General features: G+C 40.9%; 1 protein-coding gene across 1 annotated transcript in view; it reads left to right on the top strand.

The window, feature by feature from the left end:
- The window catches only part of LOC307122654 (uncharacterized protein), a 30,938-nt gene that overhangs the window by 6,755 nt on the left and 2,656 nt on the right, over nucleotides 1-21,527 (top strand). Inside the window, exons 3-8 of the mRNA XM_079810812.1 lie at nucleotides 7,957-7,995; nucleotides 8,177-8,414; nucleotides 8,639-8,778; nucleotides 11,298-11,589; nucleotides 12,648-12,793; nucleotides 18,532-18,602. Of these exons, the coding sequence (XP_079666938.1) occupies nucleotides 7,957-7,995; nucleotides 8,177-8,414; nucleotides 8,639-8,778; nucleotides 11,298-11,589; nucleotides 12,648-12,793; nucleotides 18,532-18,602 (926 nt within the window). The remainder of the gene's footprint in view (nucleotides 1-7,956; nucleotides 7,996-8,176; nucleotides 8,415-8,638; nucleotides 8,779-11,297; nucleotides 11,590-12,647; nucleotides 12,794-18,531; nucleotides 18,603-21,527) is intronic.

Genomic DNA, 21,527 nt, shown 5'->3' with positions numbered 1-21,527 from the left:
CCCGACTGAGCCTGGTTTCTCCCAAGGTTTATTTTTCTCCATTAGGTCACCTGATGGGGTTTTGGTTTCCTTGCCACTGTTGCCTCTGGCTTGGCTTGCTCAGTTGGGGACACTACATTTTTCAAAATGTTTCAACTAAATATCCAAATAAATCTAATTATTAAACTAAATTAACCATATAAACTAAATTACTGATCTAATTACTGATCTAAAGCCCACACTGTCATTGTATGATGATTGAAATTAACTGATGACATCACCATTTTCTGCAGAATGGCTATACGGCTGAATAAAATTATGTTGGATTATTTTCCTGTTTAACACTGTAAAGCTGCTTTGAAACAATCTGCATTGTTAAAAGCGCTATATAAATAAAGTTGACTTGACTTGACGTATAGAATGGCTCGCAGTTGTAGCACACGCTTGTATTTCAAAATGTTTAGCCTAATTATCATTTGCTACGAGGTCAAAATCTATATAAGCACATAGTTTAGACATAGGTGGAGACAAAAAATGGCTGAATCAAAACAAAAACCAAAGAAAAAAAATTTAAAAAGAGGAAACTAATGTTATTTTACAGGTGGAGCTAAACAAACATAATTTTGTAACAAATTGTATTCTTTAGGATAAATAAACCCATCGAGATGAATCGTCTCGTTTTCAAGGGGGCACTAATATTTTCAGTATGTTTAACCTCTTAACAAGCGCCCCATTTTTTAGGAATTCTTTGAAAACGATATACCCAAATGAAAATGTCTGCAGCTCTTAAACCCTATGGTCTATATTCATAAACCTGGTCTTATTTTAAACTAGACACTTGAAATATTGCTACCCAAGAGTCATAATAACTCAAAGTAATATGGGAACAGAGTAATATACATGTAAATATACATGTAAGTGACTCACGTTTTTTGTTTTCACTTAGGGAAAAAAATATTATAATTTAATGTTAAGAGCCTGAAAATAACTTAAATATAAAACTGAATGTCTAATCATGTCATGATTCAAATATGAGGATGATTCTCTCAGTAATGTAGCTTCTGTGAGCTTTTATGTCAAGAAAAGTCTAGGCGTCATTTCAAAAAGGCCATTTATTTCAGAACATTTGCTATTGTAAAGAGTAGTTTTTCATTCAAATAAATCTGCAATAAACTGCAATATACTACTAATTATAATGGATAAACAGTTACTGAAAAACTAAAGCAACTATTTACAGAGATTACAAAGTGTAAAAAACTCATTTAGCTGATGGGAAGCGTCAGTGAGAGACTGCGCGCTCCACTGCAGTTGCGCCATGGAGAACGCGCAGCCAGCGCACAAACAGTATTCACCAAAGCCTACTTACGCAAACTGCGCAAGATAATGCCTTTTGATTGGTTACTAAGTCCATCAATCAAACCTTTGTTGGAAAGGCATTGGCTGGGCACCGAGTGCCTTTATCCAACGAAAACCATGGGCGCAATGATTGACAGCTCACCAAGCCTGTAAGGCACTTCCTCTATATGATGCATCCCAGAAGAGTCTCTGATTGAAGGAGAGAGACGAGGGTTGAACCATTGCACGTGGGAGAAGCTATTCTAGCAGGGGGAGTTTGCCAGACACGGAATAGAATCGATATTTCATTGAAAATGGACATGATTGATCACGCTAACTCAAAACTCTCTTGCAAACAACGGAGGATTTTTAGTTTTTTCCCTATTTTTTCGTTGTTTTGGATTAAAAAGTGGGATGCATTTTGAAGAATGGACTCTTACACAGAGATGTAAGCGGGTGTTTATTGGATTCGTCCGATCTGATCTGAACGACAGGAGATGAAAGATGAGTAACGCTGATATTATGCTAATGTTTACATGGACGGTCCTTTAGCATTTCATTTAACCCTTTCCTCTCTGGTGTATTTATTGCAAAAACAAGTTCAGAACATGAATCTTGAGTGTTTTAGCTTTCAAATGATGCATAGTTTGTGATAGTTGATTGAATATTTTGTATAGAACAAAAGTAAATAAAAGTACACACCCCCCCACTTCCGTCAACCCCCCCGCCCACGAACCGGTGCGGGTTAAGAAGTTAATGGCAGTCATACAAATAAACAAAAACAAAAAAATCTGGGAGAATATTGCTGTAAAACTAACTATAAGCAGGGGCATTACAATCAGGGTAGAAGGTCAGGAAGAAGTAGCAGGATTTGCAAGCCTCAAGGGTACCACAGAGGTCAACATATAATAAAACAGGTGCATGATGGGCCAAATGACACCCCCTTCTTACACTGGAAGAAGAAAAGGCACTGTCAATACTCGGCCTCAGATGGGATTTGTGGTGGTATTGACCTCCATGGAGGAATAGGAATGCCTGAACCTGAAACAGGTCCATCATGCTCACAGGAGCAATCAGGTTCACCTCTCACTGGTAGACACCTACCATCTCCCAGTCCTCCCAACAGCCTACCCATGACCTCCATCTTCAATTGTCAGACAACAGAATTAGCTTTGAGAATGTCTGTGGTTGTAGTCAGGACTTAGTGCAGCTGGAGAGGGAGAAACTAAATGTCCTAAAAGACATCAGAAAATGTCTTAAAGATGCCAAAGAGAGGGACATCAACTTTCAGCAGCAGCTCCCAGACCTCAAGAAGGCCAAGCTGGCTTTAGAAGAGAGGAGACTGGCACTGGAGGAGATGAGGTTTGCAAGGCCCTCCATTTTGGTGCCAATTATCTTACCAGATGATTCAGATAATATTGTTTAATGTTGGTTAATCATGACTACTTACATGTTTTAATAATCTCTTGTGCAACATGAAATATTCTTTTCCATTATGTATTTATCCCATTGTGCAATGTCTTTTGCAAATCCTAGGGAACAAACTTAAATAATTTAGATTCAGTGGTTTGATGTCCTTGTGTTTGCTGAACCACTCAAATACTAAGGCTCCATGAAATACTACAGTAGAAGTATTCTTAAGTGTTTCAAATTTAAATAGATATTTGTAGTACTGTAAATAAACACACAATCCCTATGAATGTCCATATACAGCAGTGCACTTTTTCATTCCTTAATTTATTCAGTGTTCAGTCATGTAGTTTTTATTTTATTTATTTATTCATTATTATTTTTGTATTAAATTATTCAAAATGAATTTAATCAAACAAAAAAGGGAAACATTTATAAAGAAATATACAAAACAATATTAAAGTCACATTGGGCAGGAGTAAAGTTTAGGTGCAATTCGCCGGTTGTCCTGCAGGTGACCTCGTAGCTCTGTCTCCTTAAGATGCACTTAGGGAGTTACGATTACTCCAGAGCACTCGTAGTTCTACGAAGATTTTCAAGTACTACTTAAGTTACAATGGTTTTGGGAAACGGCCCGTAAGTGTAAGATGATTCGTGCGATCGTTTTTACGATCTACTTAGGCTTACGATGCTTTTGGGAAACGCAGCCATAGAGTTTGTCAGAAATTATTTTGACCACTTCATTATGTTTTGTATTGTAGAAAGCCTTTCTTTAAAGTGAATTCTGTTTGGTATAAATTGTATCTTAATTTTAATCAATGTTTTTAATATTTTTGCTTATTTAATAAGAATCAAATATAGCAGACCATAGCCTTAGCGCTGGCGATCATGCATTCCATGCGTGTCTCATAAATGAACTGAAGCTCGAAATAATATTATGTGTATGTATTGTGTGTATGATAGTTTACAAAATCAAATGATTCAGAAAATGTTTGCAGTTGAAATGACTGTGAAAAAAGTGTCCCAATCAACCTGAAATCACCCTATACTCTTTGAAATCATAATTACATTGCATTATGTTGTTTTAAATCCCAAATATTTTACTTATAACATTCATCATTACCAATTATTCAGTTACTTGTATTTACTGAATACTGAATTGGGTTCAGTGTCACAATATTAAAAAAATTTTTAGCATGTGACTTCTTTCAAAAACATTAAAAATAGTAGTCAAATCTTTTGATAGTTTAAAATATAAAATTTTGTAATGCGCCTTTGTTGACTACATTATAAATAAACTACAACAAAATATATTTATTTTGTCCTGTTTTTTCCTCTCTCAGTCACATACCTGAGGCTCATTCATTATGCAGGTCATTATGGGTTCTATTGTCTCTCAGGTGTGATTCACAGCATTATTCATGATCATTCACACCCCTTCGTGCATACAGCCTTTATAAAGAAAAAGAGTCTTAAAAAATGTAAATCAATATATTGTGTAATGTGAATGAGCAGGCTCAATGATTCTCACATCAGTTGGAAGCAAAAACTCTAGGCAACATCACCCATTAGTCAAAAGTCCTGTGGACACATATCTATTGTTATTCAATTTTTTTCAAAAACCATATGCATAAACGTTATTCTCTCAAAAATACAAGCATGTACATACACGTTGCTCCCATATTATGGTAGCCCAGTTTGTGCTGAATACAGTGTAATTACACTTTTGCCATTAATATGTTTATAAGTAACTGAAAAAAGCACAAATGTCAGAGCATGTCAAAACTTCTAAAGGGCCCCAAAACAGCTCAGACTTCAGAGGGTTAAAGGTGGGGTAAGTGCCTTCTGGTAACCGATGTTGAGATTTCAAATCACCAAAACAAACAAGCCCCTACCCCAAAAGGGTCTCGTCCCTATTTTGATAGCTCCGCACCACACATATGTAACCCAGGCAACGACTATGGCAGAATATGCTGTGCCAGCCAACCGAGGGTATGATGTCATCAATAAGTGAAAGCAATGTGTGTTACTATGGTAATCCATGTTGAATGTTCAGTGATAAAGTCATCCCTTCCATCCCAAAAACACAGTTTCTCATGTTTCTCATGAACAAATCGATCGCACGAGCACGACAGTCCAACTAATGAATAAATTACAATTATGACAAGATTAGAGGGTTATATCGATCATGAAAAGAGGACCCAAAGGAAACAAATGTATATTAGGAGTTTATTGTCTTACTTTCCGGACACACTTTGGGAGTTGACGCTTGAAACAGACAGCGAGGAGGTTTAGACGCTCCAGGCTTATACGGTGTGGAATGAATGGGTCTTTATCATCGCTGAAGTGAACGATGATACAATCACAAATGGAAAAACAAGCGAACATGACACACAAGTATTTTCAAGCAAAAGCCAACATATATTACTTCTGTGAAACAAAACAAAACCACTGTTACTCGCCTATTGAGAAAAAATAAAGCAACCTCAGCGTCCGATTGCAGGCCTTAGCGCTCCTTGAGTTCTCTCCAGCGCTGGAAAGCTGATACTTCTTGCCTGATCGTAAGCCTTCTTTTGTTCTGCAGACATTTTCCACATGTTTTTTTATCTGCCATCTCTCTCTTTCTGTCGTTGCTCGGCTCATGTCTGTCCTATGTCGAGTCTTTTGAATTATGACGTGAACTGAACACTCTCTTCTCCCCATCATTAGTAGACACGCCCCTTACTGCTGATTGGCTACACGTTTGTTTTGGTACTCGGTCCGAGACACTTTTATAAAGCATTTTTTAAATAACACTTACCCCACCTTTAAAGGTTCTTCATGGAACCATTAATGCCAATAAAATATCCTTTATTTTTAAGAGTGTGTGATTTCTGCATACTGAAACATGGACGGATTCACTGATTTTCACCATTTGATAGAAATGATAATCAAATATTCAAAGGTCTTCACTACCCACCAAAATAAAAGTGTGTTTAATTTGAAAGAATACACTATATTGCCAAAGTACTGGGACGCCCGTCCAAATCATTGATTTCAGGTGTTCAATCACTTCATTACCAAGCACTAGGCATGCAGACGCTTCTACAAACATTTGTGAAAGAATTGGTCGCTCTCAGGAGCTCAGTGAACTCAAGCGTGGTACCGTGATAGGTTGCCACCTGTGCAATAAGTCCATTCAGGAAATTTCCTCACTAAGTAAGTAGTGAGGAAATTTACAGACAGCACATTACATGTCCCACCAGAGACAGTAATATACTGGACCACTGTTATACCACAATAAAGAATGCATATCACTCCGTCCCACGGGCAGCTTTGGGGCTCTCTGATCACTGTGTGGTTCATCTTATACCGACCGAAACTGAAATCAGCTAAACCTGTAATAAAGACTGTAAAAAATGGACTAACGAAGCAGAGCTGGACTTACAAGCCTGCTTCGATTGCACTGATTGGACTGTTTTTGAAGCTGCTACCACTGATCTGGACGAGCTAACAGAGACTGTAACATCATACATCAGTTTATGTGAGGATACATGCATTCCTACCAGGACATTCTTATCATTCACTAATGATAAACCATGGTTTACTGGGAAACTCAAACAGCTTCGTCATGCCAAAGAGGATGCTTACGGAAGTGGGGATAAAGTCTTGTATAACCAGGCCAGAAACAGACTGACAAAGGAGATCAGAGTTGCTAAGAGAAGCTACTCTGAAAAGTTGAGAAACCAGTTTTCTTCCAACAACCCAGCTTCAGTTTGGACAGGCTTGAAGAATATCACCAATTACAAGTCACCATCCCCCCGATCTGCTGAGAATCAACAACTGGCCGATGAGCTGAATGCTTTTTTACTGCAGATTTGAAAAGCCCAGTCTCACGCCACACACCCGCTCTGATCTGCAATTCACATGTCCCCCATCACCTCCTGCACCCCCTCTCCTCCCCCCTCCTGTTGTCCAACCCAAGCTTAAGGTCTGTGTGGAGGACGTGAGCCGTATCTTCAAAAAACAGAAGACTAGGAAAGCTTCAGGCCCAGACGGCATCTCATCTGCCTGTTTGAAAGCCTGCGCTGACCAACTGGCCCCAGTCTTCACGCAGATCTTCAACAGATCATTGGAGCAGTGTGAAGTTCCCTGCTGCTTTCCTTATATATGTTGTTTTAACGACATAAGATCTCGTTATTAGACATACTTGAGTGGAAAAAAAAATAATATGTAGGCCCTGTGTGAGAGCAATGCACCGTACCAGGTGACCTGTAAATGCGAAAAAACTGTTTCCATTGCAGTTTTGCGAAAATTTCCTTTTTCAAATTGCCTGAAAAACCACCTCATGCGAGCGTAAAAACTTTTTTGCGATATATGGGAGTTTTTGCGAAATTGACGCATTTCCATTGGGCGTATTTTCAATTCGCAATTTCAATTTGCGCAATTTGAAGGGTAATGGAAACGCGGTTACTGACCTTTTATTTTTTATACTATTTTTCCTATTTTTATTCTTAGAATTTGTATTACTATGTTCTTGTTGTGTTTGTATTGTATATGTGCACTGGAAGCTTCAGTACCAAGAAAAATTCCTTGTGTCTGCAAGCACACTTGGTAATAAAGGTCTTTCTGATTCTTTCTGATTTTGATACTAAATATTCCACACTCAACTGTTAGTGGTGTTATAACAAAGTGTAAGCAATTGGGAACAACAGCAACTCAGCCACGAAGTGGTAGGCCATGTAAAATCACAGAGCGGAGTCAGGTGGTTGCCAGGAGAACAGGACTTGCCTGACTGCATTGTGCAAAGTGTAAATTTGGTGGAGGGGGGTATTATTGGGATTATGGGGTTGTTTTTCAGGGGTTGGGCTTGGCCCCTTAGTTCCAAGGAAAGGAACTCTTAATGCTTCACCATTTTGGACAATTTCATGCTCCCAATTTTCTGGGAACAGTTTGGGGACGGCCCTTTCCTGTCCCAACATGACTGCGCACCAGTGCACAAAGCATAAAGACATGGATGAGCGAGTTTGGTGTGGAGGAACTGGACTGGTCTGCACAGAGTCCTGACCTCAACCCGATAGAACGCCTTTGGGATGAATTAGAGCGGAGACTGAGAGCCAGGCCTTCTCGTCCAACATCAGTGCCTAACCTTTGCTAAACCTTTGCCAATGGTTAAAAAGGCGAGGCACATTTTTTATGCTTTCAAATGAAATTATTCCAGATTTATAATAATTTGTTTATTTCTGCAAACAGGCACTGTTGCCATTCATGCCGAGACAAATAACTTGCAAGGTAACTGTTTCTTTAATATTTAAATGAAAGAACATGTTTTCTGATGAAACCAATTCAGTCTTGGTAACTGAGAAAGTCATGCTCTGATTATACTATAACGCAGTGAGACTGCCCCTTTCCACTGCAGGAGAATTATAAAATAATTGTATTTATTTTTGTGTATATTCTTAACCCTTTCTAGATAATATTGCAATCAGGGGAAGGGCTCAACAGTCATCTACATATTTCTTCGGGCCTAAAGCTGCCATTGATGATTGTGATTCTTGCTGCACCCAAACCGAAAGCGAGACTAACCCGTGGTGGAGGCTGGATCTAATAAACTCAAAAAGCATTAAAGAAGTGGTCGTCATTGCCCGGAACGCTGGAGCCGAGATTCGCATCGGAAACTCCCTGGACAACAACGGCAACAACAATCCAATGTGATGGATTGTCCCTTTATTCTGCATATCAATTATTTAAATGAGGAATATTGTGATGTTTTGGTTCCTGGAAGAAAACTACAATGAAGGCGTTTCAGGAGTTCAGAAACAGTGCACAATGAATATTACACTAAAGAAAGATGGGGGGGGAGCTCTTTAAAAGGAGACTCTTGATATCGCTTTAGTTCATGTTAAGTGATTAATGTTTCATATTCTCTCTCTAGATGTGCGAAAAAATCTGGTATCCCAGTAGGACAAAACATCTCTTATGAGTGCAGTGGATTGGAAGGACAATATGTGAACGTGGTCCTTCCTGGAGATTCAAAGAGTCTCATACTGTGTGATGTGAAAGTCTATGAAGCAGGTAATATGTCAAATGTGGATCAAAGACAAGACGTCACAATTTTGGTATCCACGTTAAATTACATTTACAAAAAACAGAGAGAAGAGACCCTTTCTTGGCCCTGTCCAGCGTGATTTGTGTCAATGCATTAGTCTGGTTGTTGGATGAGAGAGTTTGTTTGTCAGAAAGACTTTAAGAATCCGTCCAGCAGAGGAGAAATGTTATTCTGCACAGAACTGTGGAATAACTGAAAGCGGTTGATCTTTGGTTGACCAGTCAGCAGAAAGGGGCGTTTCATGCCCGCCCACAGGTGGAAATTGAATATTCAAGCAATATCTTGTCCATTTTTAACCCAGGAACCAAAAAAATATATAAAAGCAGGCAGAGTTTAAAGGTTAAAGTTTTTTTAAATAACGAAAAACATTTTTCAACTTTCAACTTTTTATTGAAAAATTAATGAACCTGGTAAATTTACACGACCTATAAGAAACATCTTGCATTTATATGCATTTATATTATAGGGACCCCTTAGAACCTTCTGGGGGACACTTGGGGTCCCCGGACCCCAGTTTGAAAACCCCTGGTTTAGTGAACGGTGGAAGCAGAGCTCACACACGTCCTCACTCCTGCTGTCACACAGACGCACATTAAGAAATACTGCTCTTATAAGAGTGCTGTACCGGTACTAATACAATTTCATATCATACCCAACTTACCCAGTCGACTAAAAATATTGACGTTGACTAATTAACAGCGTCGACGCAGTCGATTGTACCGACCAATCGCGACAGGCCTACTCAGGACTATTATTAAAAAGAATGTAATGATACGAACTAAATCTAAAAATATTCCAATTATGGGAACAAAGGCAATATTATCTCCCTTTTTGGCAAAATGTCATTCAGAGTAACAGATATATTTATGTACAAATTTAACCATATACTTATTCTGACCTGTAATTATTAAAATATATAAAAGAATATGTGATCATACTAAATTGTATTATATTTTTATACAATTTGTATTTATATTCACTTCCTTACAAAAACTTCTTTCTGACAAATGAGTAAAACCTAGTGGTTTGAAGGATAGTGGCAAAGTATATGTAGCGGTGTGATAGCTGCGTTGTGTTATTTCTTGGGAAAACCACCCACAAACACGTTAATTCGTCCCATTAAGTCCTCGTTTATTCATCTGGTGTAACAGAAACATATATGAGGACACGTGCAGCAGTTAGAACAGCGTGCGGCAGCAATGCACGACGCTGAGAAAGATAAAGATTAAATTAAAGTTAGTAAAACCACTTAAAGGGTTAGTTCACCCAAAAATGAAAATTATGTAATTAATTACTCACCCTCATGTCGTTCGACACCCGTAAGACATTCGTTCATCTTCGGAACACAAATGAAGATATTTTTGTTGAAAGCTGATGTTGAGAAAGGCCTCAGATAGGCCTCCATAGGGATTCAGGACATTCACACTCTCAAGACCCATAAAAGGCACTAAAAACGTAGTTACAAAGTCCATCTCACTACAGTGGCTCTATAATAATTTTATGAAGCAATGACATTAGTTTTTGTGCGGGAAAAAAAAAAAAAAATAACGACTTTATTCCACAAGTTCTTGTCTTCCTTGTCTGCCTCGGCCGTGAATTCACGAAGCACCACGACGCATGCGCGAGAATATGACGCAGAACCGGCGTTCGGGAATCCATGAAATACACACTTTAGTCCAATTTTGAGCTCTACGCCGAGCACGATCAATGTAGAATTCAACAGCTTAGATACGGCGCGTCTTCCTCTGCTCGTTGTAAACAAATCTCCTCCTCGCTTCTGGGTCACGTGTCCGAACACCGGCGCTACGTCATATTCTCGCGCATGCGTCGTGGGGCTTCGTGAATTCACGGCCGAGGCAGACAAGGAAGACAAGAACTTGTGGAATAAAGTCGTTATTTTTAAATTATTTTTTGCTCCGAAAAAATATAAAATTAAACAGGACACATTCTAATGTACAGGAAACAAACTAAATGTAAAGCTGTATTACACAATTTTTGTATGCTTGAAACCCCCGTTTCGTCTTTGACCCATATACAAAAATCCGGAATAATTAAGATTGTTAGTACACAGAGGCTGTATTATTTGATCAAAAATACAGTAAAAAAAAGGTGATATTGTGAAGTATTATTTAAAAGAAACTTTTTTCTTAAAGTGTAATTTATTCCTGTGATCAAAACTGAATTTATCAATATTACTTCAGTCTTCTGTGCCACACGATCCTTCTGAAATCATTCTCATATGAGGAATTTGATGCTCAAGAAACATTTATGATTATTATCAATGTTGAAAACTATGAAATTATTTGTGGACACCATGTCAATTTTATTTTTCACGATTTGTTGATGAACAGAAAGTTAAAAAGAACAGCGTTTATTTGAAATAGAATCTTTTTTAACATTAAAAATGTCTTTATTGTCACTTTTGATCAATTTAATGTGTCCTTGATGAAAGTATTAATTTTGTTTTTTGTTTTGTTTTATATAGATCAATTTTTTGATAATGTGACATTAAAAGGAAATGCTGTTCAGTCATCTATATTTCAATACTGGCATGCTAGACGTGCCATTGATGGAATAAAACCCATCCCAGGCAAATCCTCAATGTGTACCCATACAAATTGGGAGAATAATCCCTGGTGGAGGCTGGATCTGCTGGATAATTACTACATTAATAAAGTGACCATCACCAACAGACTAGACTGCTGTCCTGAACGAATCAACGGAGCAGAGATTCGCATCGGAAACTCCCTGGATAACAACGGCAACAACAATCCCAGGTTACAGTTACTCATCTCTCTTACAAGAAAAGGTTCTATATAGAACCATAAAGGGTTCTGTCAAGAGCTTTATATATAGAACCTTTAACCTTTAATGTGCTTTCCTGTGACGTCAGAGAGCAATGAAACGCTGCCTTATCCAAAGAGGAAGAACGTCTAATTCTGTAGCCCCGCCCACATGTAATAGATAAATAACATAGGCCTATGTGGCTGGCACACCGCTGGCCCCAGCACAGTCCATATGTGTAATCTCCACATGATACCTCAGAATGTGGCTTCCTTACTTTGCATAAAGCGGGCAGCAACCGTGGTGTTTTCCAAGGGATCCCAATATGTTGGTGACGTTCCGACGTTAAAATCGAACGTGACCTGACTTTAAGGGAACATCTTGTTTACGTATGTAACCTTTGTTAACGGAACAGAGACATCACGACATGTCGCCACAGTTGCTGTACCATTGCTGTGCGGCCAAGTCCCTGGCTCTGCTCCTCAGCGAAAAACAAAGGTGTGTTGCATCTGCTTCCGGATTATACTGCAGGGCGGAGCGCGAGATGCGAATCTCACACGCCAATGTGCATTGGCTCATTTAGTTTACACTCGAAGGGGATTGGGCTACTGCTTGCTTGCTAGTAGGAGGACTCATTTCGATTTTTTCCTTCCTACCTCCATTTTCCTCTTTTCCATCCCCATTCAAGCTTATGCTACTCTAAGCCCTACCCAAAACTTAGTACTTTTTGGTCACTTTTTGTGATCATTTACCTCCGTGACGGATCACTTTCTGTATTCCTCAGTTGTAAGTCGCTTTGGATAAAAGCGTCTGCTAAATGAATAAATGTAAATGTGATCCCAATACGTCCGTGATGTTCCAACGTGACGCCTCCATTCCCTCCTTCAGGGAACGAGGGTTACATACGTAACCAAAACGTTTTTACACAATTTTTGGTCAGTCTTTTCTGAGCGGTGATCCTACACTCTGCATTGTGGTGATTTATTTAATTCCTCCTGGTTTGAAACTATGCAAAATTATTGTATTTTCCTTTATCTCTCTGACTCTCCAGATGTGCTGTAATTGATTGTATTCCAGCAGGTGCTTCTTACAGCTACTCATGTCCTGAATTGGAGGGACGTTATGTGAACGTGGTTATCCCTGGATATAACAAAATTCTTACGCTGTGTGAGGTGGAAGTCTATGCGTCTTTGTCAGGTAATTCAGTACTAGGGGTGGTATTAATTTTTTTTTTGGCACGATATGAGTAATTTTATTTCACGATAACGATATATCACAATATAGTTATTTTTGCTTTAACACTAGAAGTCCCGGAGATTTTTACCCCTCCTTTAGCCAAGTGGAAGCTAACTGGCTAGTCTTTTGGCTATCATTAGCATCAATTCATGTGTAAATGTGGTCATTACCTGAGCAATCTGCAGGGGGGTTGGGGGTGTGTGTGTGAATGGTTGCTGGTGGCTTGTTTGTATGTGTGGGGGAGGGAGGGCTGCTAACAAGACTCACCACTCGGCAGGCCTTGGAAATTATCCTGAGTGAAGGAAACCCTTGTGACTCAGATGGAGAAGACATAGAACTTCAGCCGGATTCGGACTCAGAGCTGTCTGATCTGTCTTCAGGTTAAGTTTCATTTCATATTATTTCCTATTTCATTTCAAACCAGACAATACAAAAAAGTAAATATTTATGTCACTCCACTCTGCTTTTTTTGTGTTTTTCTCTTAGTCCACTTTTTTGTTTGTACTACTTAGCAGACATTCACTGCCATCTGAAGTGCAAAACATTATTAGTTGTTTCTTTGCTTTAGTTGTATCTTTTTATTTAGGAAGATATTTCAGACATTATTCCGATACAGAGAAGGAGATACTGGAATTATTATTAGTATCTATGCATGCATTTGTGATATCATTTGACTTTTCCATTGCTCACAATTTGAATTTGTTCACACTGCAGATGAGGAGACTGCTCCTCAACCAAAAAAAGAGAGCCCGTTTGGGGACTAACCTGACAGAGACAGCGAAAGATGGCACAGTGTGGCGTGAAGAACAGGTGGGGACGCGTCTCCCTTTCACCCCAATCAAAGCGTACGCTGCAGATGGAGAGCCAACGGCTAAAGCCAGGAAACTTATCTCGAGTCGCCTTCAGAGCTTCCTGTGTTTCATCACTCTTGACATGCTTCATAGCACTCAAGAATGGACTATTCAACATGCACAGGAAAGGCAGCATGTTCATTGGTTCATGGCCCTCCCTGAACTAATGGCATTTATTGCAATTGTCATCTTCCGGGGGCTAACCAAGGTTCCATCACTACGTGACTGCTGGTCAGCAAACCTGAGAAACCCACATATCATTGGAACAATGCCGCGAAACCGCTTCCAAGACATCATGCGACACCTACGCTTTGATGACAGGTCCACCCGGAGTGATCGAGCAAAGCCTGATAAGTTTGCTGCAATTTCCAGTGTGTGGGGATCATTTGTCACCAATTGCATCACGTCCTACAACCCTGGTCTACATATCACCGTTGATGAACAGCTTTTCCCGTCAAAGACTCGCTGCTGTTTCCTGCAGTATATTGCAACTAAACCTGACAAGTTTGGGATCAAGTTTTGGGTGGCTTGCGACCTAAAATCCAAGTACATTTGTAATGTCCTCCCATATCTTGGCAAGGACCCTAGTCGTCCCAGTGGAGAGAGACTGTCTGAAAATGTAGTGATGAGGCTGATGGAACCATTCCTAGACAAGGGCAGAAATGTTACCACGGACAATTTCTTCACATCGCTGTCACTTGCGCATAAACTTCTTAGCCGGAACACCAAACACCAATGCAAGAACAATCATGCCACTGTGCGATGTGTTCACTGCTACAGATACACATGTGGTAAATGCAGACGGGAGATACCATGGCAGTGCCAGGATTGTGAGTGATTGCTGGAATGTACTCACTCACTTTTTAATATTATTTGTAAATATGTGTACAAATGGTTGGTTTCTTTTTTATTTTATTTTGTACTGTTTTTATCAATAAATCTCAGCAACAAAGGAAAAAAAAAACATGTGTGTTGATTTCTCCCTAAGATGGCAAAGTGAAACACAAGTTTCCTTGAAGTGGCTCAGCATGGCCCCACATCGTTTACATAACAAAAGCAACTGTTCACAGCTGATTAAGGATATTAGCCTAAAGCCTTCCAGCCCATCGGCTGTCCTGCGGGTTTTATAGGTAGAAAAGCCAAATGGCTGCTCCCTGGGACTTCTAGTGTTAAATAAGGTTATGATATCAACATTTTTGATACGATTGGAATTTCATAATTCTCATCACCAATTTCAATATCACAAAAAATGAACTTAAGTTAAAACTAACAAACCTCTCAAGCTTAGTGAAGACAAATAAACATCAGTGATAAGAACAAATTAACACATTATAAGCGTAACGGAGACCAGCTAATATGAACTGTGTGTGTAAACCTCACTCCCCTGATCTCAAGAGGTATTTAGTAGGGCTGGGACGATACTCCCAACTCCCGACAATTTTTAAGAATTGCGATTCTATGAGTATTGCATTTTTTCTGTTTTTACACTAAAACATGGGGGAAAGTTAAATCATACACTTATACAGACTGTACATGATGTGCAAGATGAGTCATGTCTTGCACATAGAAATAATAATACTATGAGGTTGAAATAATCACAACGGCTCTCTCTGGATTAGCGGTAGTCCCAACACAGATTTGAATGTTGCTATATGATTTTGTCAAAGAGTTTAGACAGACGAATCGTTGTCATTTTGGAATAAGATCGCATGGGGGGTTGATTCAAGATCACACTTTTTTAAAGATTATTTGTGTAGCTTTACTGTCTCAGCATTGATATCTGATGCAAAGCGTATACGAGCGGTGTGAGATTTTTAAGCGCATTACAGATAAATCAATTTATGGGAAACGTTCTCAGGTTACGTATGTTCCCTGAGAACGTTCCCTTTCGAAAGGGTACTCGCACTGCATCCTAGAACGCTTTGGGGAATGATATACCCACGCCGCCATTCTGAGGGGAGTGTCTGCCCACTGGCAGTGACAACTATCAGAACAAGCTAATTCAAATGAAATGCCCGAACCACTCCCCCTCAGGTCACACTGGGCTGTCAGTGACAGCATTCCCTACGGTCATAGCCCAAGCTATAAGCCTCAAGAGGAAACCTTCGTACACTACATGAAGTCCTACCCAAGCCATTCAAATGCCTTGATCCAACCACTTCCACAGAAGGGGTCCCTTTAAAGGAACGTGGCTAGGAAACCCGAGGGAGTCCCAGCCAGTCACTACTCGGGGAACATATTCACCTGAATGCCACCAGAGTGGCCCGACCTGGTGTCATTAATATTGGACACTTCAGTCTGGCCAACAACCTGTCTGTTCAGAAACAGAGCCTCTGGACACTTGCCTCTGAGAGGCATCCAGACGGAGGGACTGTGAAACTGGCAATACCCCTCAGACCGGATCTCAGAAACGGGTATCCTGGAGAGCAATACTCAGCGTAGCGCTTTACAACCCTTGCTAGCGAGGGGAGTCTAACTGCTCTTTCCAAGGATCTACAAAGCACTTAGGCCTACGGACCGATCTAACTGGGAGGCCTCACAAAAGGCCTGCGATCATCTGATCAGACTCAAGCAGTTGCGTGCTCTCAAGCGACCCTCGGTGAAGGGAGCACCGAGCCTGAGCTGGTAGGTAGACCAAGCTGTAGGCTAAATGCAATAGGTTCCCTTCTACAGGGAACTCACATTTAGGTGCTGCCTACTAAGGCAAGATCAACTTATAGCAAGCATCCACTAGCTGTCAGAGTCATGCCAGCTGTTTATTGCCCAATTTCGGGAACTTTGTGGAACTGGTGAGGCCTACTACCTGATAGCAATTCATGCTAGCTGCCAGAGCATCCAAACTCGGGAACTTGCCTTCAGGGAGGCCTGGTGAGGCCTACAACCTGCTAGCAATACATGCTAACTGTCAAAGGGACCGACACCCGGAAACTCACCTCCAGGGAGGCCTGGTGAGGCCTACTATCTGACTCCACTGGTCCTGTTCCCCATAGCGTTCTAGGACCCAGTGCGGGAACACTGCTTGTTTCCAACTGATTAGCATTTTTCTGATTTTATATTATAGGATATGTTTAAGATATGTTTGTACAATATTTACATTCATATTTCATGCAAATTTTCTGCAAATATATATATATATATATATATATATATATATATATATATATATATAATAAGTCATTTGTTTTACATTTACACCATGTTGATCACTTTAGATATGTGCACTTGGAATAGAAAAAAATTAACCAGATGGTTAGTAAAGAGAATCCTATTGTAGTTACATTTCTTAAAGGTGCCCTAGAATGAGTTGAAACAATATTTTAAATTGTTCTATGATATCTACATAGAGGGTATGTGAGTTATTTACGGGTAAAAATTGTCCAAATACGGTTTTACAGGTCAATTTACAACCCCAGAAATAGTCTCTAGAATGAAATGGTCTGTTTTTGCCTTATTTGGAAGGGTCATGAATATTAATGTTGAGTTCTGCTCTGATTGGCTGTTTCACTGCGCGGCTGATTTCAGTAACAACAAACAGATCTACACTGTCCGTCATGAAAATGGAGAGATTATGCATCCAACCTTATGTTTGATCCTGTTTCTTATGAATATGCTTTTTTTGAGGAACAGCTAGTTTTGAGATTGGAAATGGACGCTTCTGAGTGGTAAGTTTAGCCTTATATTTTCAGTAAGACCTGCAAAACGTAACGTCAGTACCAATAGCCTGACATGTGAACTAGCATATAACATTAACTTTTTAACATTATCTCATAACTTCAGCAGTCACAACTTTGTTTTTAGCATTGTGAAAGTATTTTAATCATTGTAATGCGTCACCGTATGATTTTACAATGATAACTACTTCCCTTTGACGAACTCTAAACAGCGAACAATAGATTAGACAGTCAATAAGTGGATAAAATCACTACTCACTGCTCGTGTGAATATAGTTTGAATTGCCGCTTCTCCAGTATGAGCCGCTGAGTGAAGCCTGTTTGATATTGTCCCAGCCGGGTTAGAAAAGCTGTCCATGGTGAAATAGGCAGAGCAAACGAACAACTTTGAATTAAATTGTCGCGGTATCAGGTTATAGATAAACATCAATAATGCCTGTTGACAGTTTTGTACTGTGGGAAGGGTATGAAAAGTTCTCACGTCCCCTGCACAGCCTGGAACATAACATTTATTTCCATGATCTGTCATTTTCGCTATCCTCGCGTGTCGCTTGTTTCTTCACAATACCTGCAGAACTCTCGATGATTCGGCTGTGCAGTTCCGCTTGGCCTTACATGTGCTGGCATATGCAAATTTTGTGGCCGTACATATTAATGATCGCAACGCTTGCGTAACTCTTGGTGTTATGTTGAGATTCACCTGTTTTTCCGTGGTGTTTTTCACAAACAAGATTTACATATGAAAGAGGAAGCAATGGTGTTTGAGACTCACTGTATGTGATTTACATGGACTGAACTCTTGTTATTCAACTATGCCAAGGTTAATTCAATTTTTCATTCTAGGGCACCTTTAATGTAACTAGTAAAAAAAAATTGAAATTGAAATTGTGAATAGTTCTGAAAAACAAAACAAAATAGATTTAATGTTTTGGCCATATCGTCCAGCCCTACTCAGTTCAGTACTTACACACTCTATGAGTGTCAAAAAATATGAGATTAAAAATCTTTTTAAAATTCTCATAATTAAGTCAGTATGACCTTGGTTTGCTTTTACTCAGACCAAATTAAATATGTCCATCCTGGAAAAAAAGTCCACTCTCTTAATCATTTGTCTTGTAAAACTCATTCCACAACTTGTGTGTGTTCACTTCATTATGTTGATTTGTATTTTTTTCAGTGAGAAAAAACATTGTGAGGATGAAATTTGTCTCCACTTCTGACCCAGACAACGACAAACTCCTCTCTCAGGTTGGGAAAAGAAAAATACACATTCACTTACACTACAACTAACAGATGCCTGGCTGTACACTACACTGTAGTTCACTGCTCATGTCCACTGCTATCCCATTCATCAACTTGCTACAGCATAAAAGTGAAAACCTTAAAAACAAAAACAGCAAAATCCACTACAGTAATATTAGCATGTACTACTACTTTTAAACATCAAGCATGTGTTTTTATTTTTTCCCCTCTTACTGAATTAGCCTCTTGTGATGATCCTCATTTGGATAAAAGCGTAATTCTGTCCCCATAACATAGGGTTTACCAGGACACACACACACACATACATACACTTTTTGTGAAATGTGGGGACATTCCATAGGCGTAATGGTTTTTATACCGTACAAACCATATTTTCTATCCCCCTACACTGCCCCTGCCCCTAAACCTACCCTGCACAGTTTACTTTCTGTGAAAAAAAAACCTCATTCTGTGATTTATAACTTTTGATAGGGTGAGGAGGACATGGGGAACGTCCTCATATTTTACACTCTCCTTGTAATACCTATGTCATTCCCATGTCATTATACACATTTGTGTCTGGATATTTCACAAAAACATGCGCGCACACACACACACACACACACACACACACACACACACACACACACACACACACACACACACACACACACACACACACACACACACACCATGCTTTAAGGGAACTCTCAATAGACCATGTTTTTATTCTGTACAAACTGTATCTATCTATTGATTTAATTATGATAACTGCTCGGGTTACGACTGTAACCCTTGTTCCCTGAGTAGGGAACGAGCACTGCGTCTGGTTAGACACTTTGGGGATACTACCTAAGCACTAGCGAATCTGAAGTCCGTATAGAAACTAGCCCAATCTGATTGGTCGTGCGTGATGACGTCATCGTGACGGCGTACCCGGAAGTATAAAGGGCGAGCAGGCGCATTGAAACGGCAGCTATTGCTCTGAAGCATGCGCTCCAGGCGTGCCGAGGTGTGGTAACGAGACGCAGTGCTCGTTCCCTACTCAGGGAACAAGGGTTACAGTCGTAACCCGAGCAGTTCCCTTTCAAGGGAACTCTCACTGCGTCTGGTTAGACACTTTGGGGAACGAGTACCCACTAGCCCACACCGAGGGTAGCGCCTGTCCTAGTGTGAAACCGGAGACCGGGCACAACTAGGCCTGAATACCCTAGCGCCAGCCCCGTAGGGAGATACTTCTCCACTCCTTTTCCTTCCGTGCCCCAGCCAATGAAGGGAGGCGTCTGTTGAAACGGTTACCCGGCAACAGGACGCTCCCAACACTGGCCCTTGGGACCTTACCGAGGGTAGTGCCTGCCCTAGTGTGAAGCCGGAGACCGGGCACAACTAGGACTGGAGAACCCTAGCGGCTTCCGTGCCCCAGCCAATGAGAGAGACGTCTGTTGAAACGGTTTCCCGGCAACAAGACGCTCCCAACACTGGCCCCTGGGACAGAAACCAAGGTTTCTTCCATATGACTAGGGAACGAAGGCATCTGCGCGTTACCCTGATCATACGGAAAGGATTCCCTCTGGGGGAAAACCCCTTGGTTTTCAGCCACCACTGTAGGGGTCTCATGTACAGCAGGCCAAAAGGTATAACGTTGGACGCTGCTGCCATGTGCCCCAGCACTCTCTGAAAGTGCTTCACAGTGATGCTCTGGCCTAGCTTTATTCTTGAGACCATTGCCAGTATGGTCTCGACTTGCGCGGGAGACAGTTGTGCCCGCATCGTAGTCGAATCCCATACTACCCCTAGGAACGTAGTCCTTCGGGACGGCGTCAACACACTCTTTTGTGCGTTGAGTCTCAGCCCCAACCACTTTATATGGGCCAGAACGACATCTCGATGCCGAACTGCCATATCGTACGACTGGGCCAATATGAGCCAGTCGTCGATATAATTCAGTACACGGATGCCCTGGAGTCTTAATGGAGCCAGGGCTGCATCCATGCACTTCGTGAATGTGCGTGGGGAAAGAGCTAGACCAAAGGGAAGCACTCGATATTGGTACGCCTCGCCCCCGAAAGCGAACCTCAAGAACTTCCTGTGAGATGGAAGGATGGAGATATGAAAATATGCGTCCTTTAAGTCTATCGTGACGAACCAGTCCTCAGACTGGATCTGATTCACGATAATAGGAATCGTGAGCATTTTGAATCTGAACCTCCTCAGAGACCGATTCAAATACCTCAGATGTATGATCGGACGCAACCTTCCATCTTTCTTAGGAACTATAAAGTACCGGCTGTTGAACCCGGGCTCCCTCTCTGGTGGAGGAACACGCTCTATGGCCTCCTTCGCCAGCAAAGATTTTACTTCTAGTTCCATTACCCGAACCCGCTCTGGTACCACTGCGGTCCAGTTCAAACCCCTAAAACTCGGAGGAGGATGACCGAACTGCAGTCTGTAACCATTTTCTACAGTACGCAGGACCCATGTAGAACTATTCGGAAGGCATTTCCATGCGCCGAGATAATCTACTAAGGGAACCAACTCTCGAGGCTGGCGTCGGGTGTTACACGAGCCTCGTTCCCAACCCCCTGAAGCGGATGACCGGCAGGAAGTAGTTGGGAACGATTCTCTATGTGCTGACGGGTGAGCCGCCCAGCCGCAGGTCTTTCTAGAGGCGGCTGGAGCAGCGTGCGTTCGCGGGAAATCGATGTGGCCCGAAGCGTAATAGACGGCGGAATTCCACATCGATTTCCCCAGGGCGCTGCAGAAGATACAACCTCGGTTGCTCTTCTGCTGGGGGGACCGCCCTTAGAAGCCCAGCCGCAGCCTACTGGTTGGCTGGACCTCCGGCGCCTCTTGTGGCCAGCTAATATTTAATTTGGCCACCGCACGGGTCAAAACCTCGACCAACTCCTCCTGGGCGGGTGGATGAAGCAC

Source organism: Gobio gobio (assembly GCF_949357685.1).
Source record: "Gobio gobio genome assembly, chromosome: 2".
Classification (NCBI taxonomy): domain Eukaryota; kingdom Metazoa; phylum Chordata; class Actinopteri; order Cypriniformes; family Gobionidae; genus Gobio; species Gobio gobio.
The sequence above is the reverse complement of the archived record's forward strand: the minus strand, read 5'-3'. Positions and strand labels throughout refer to the sequence as shown.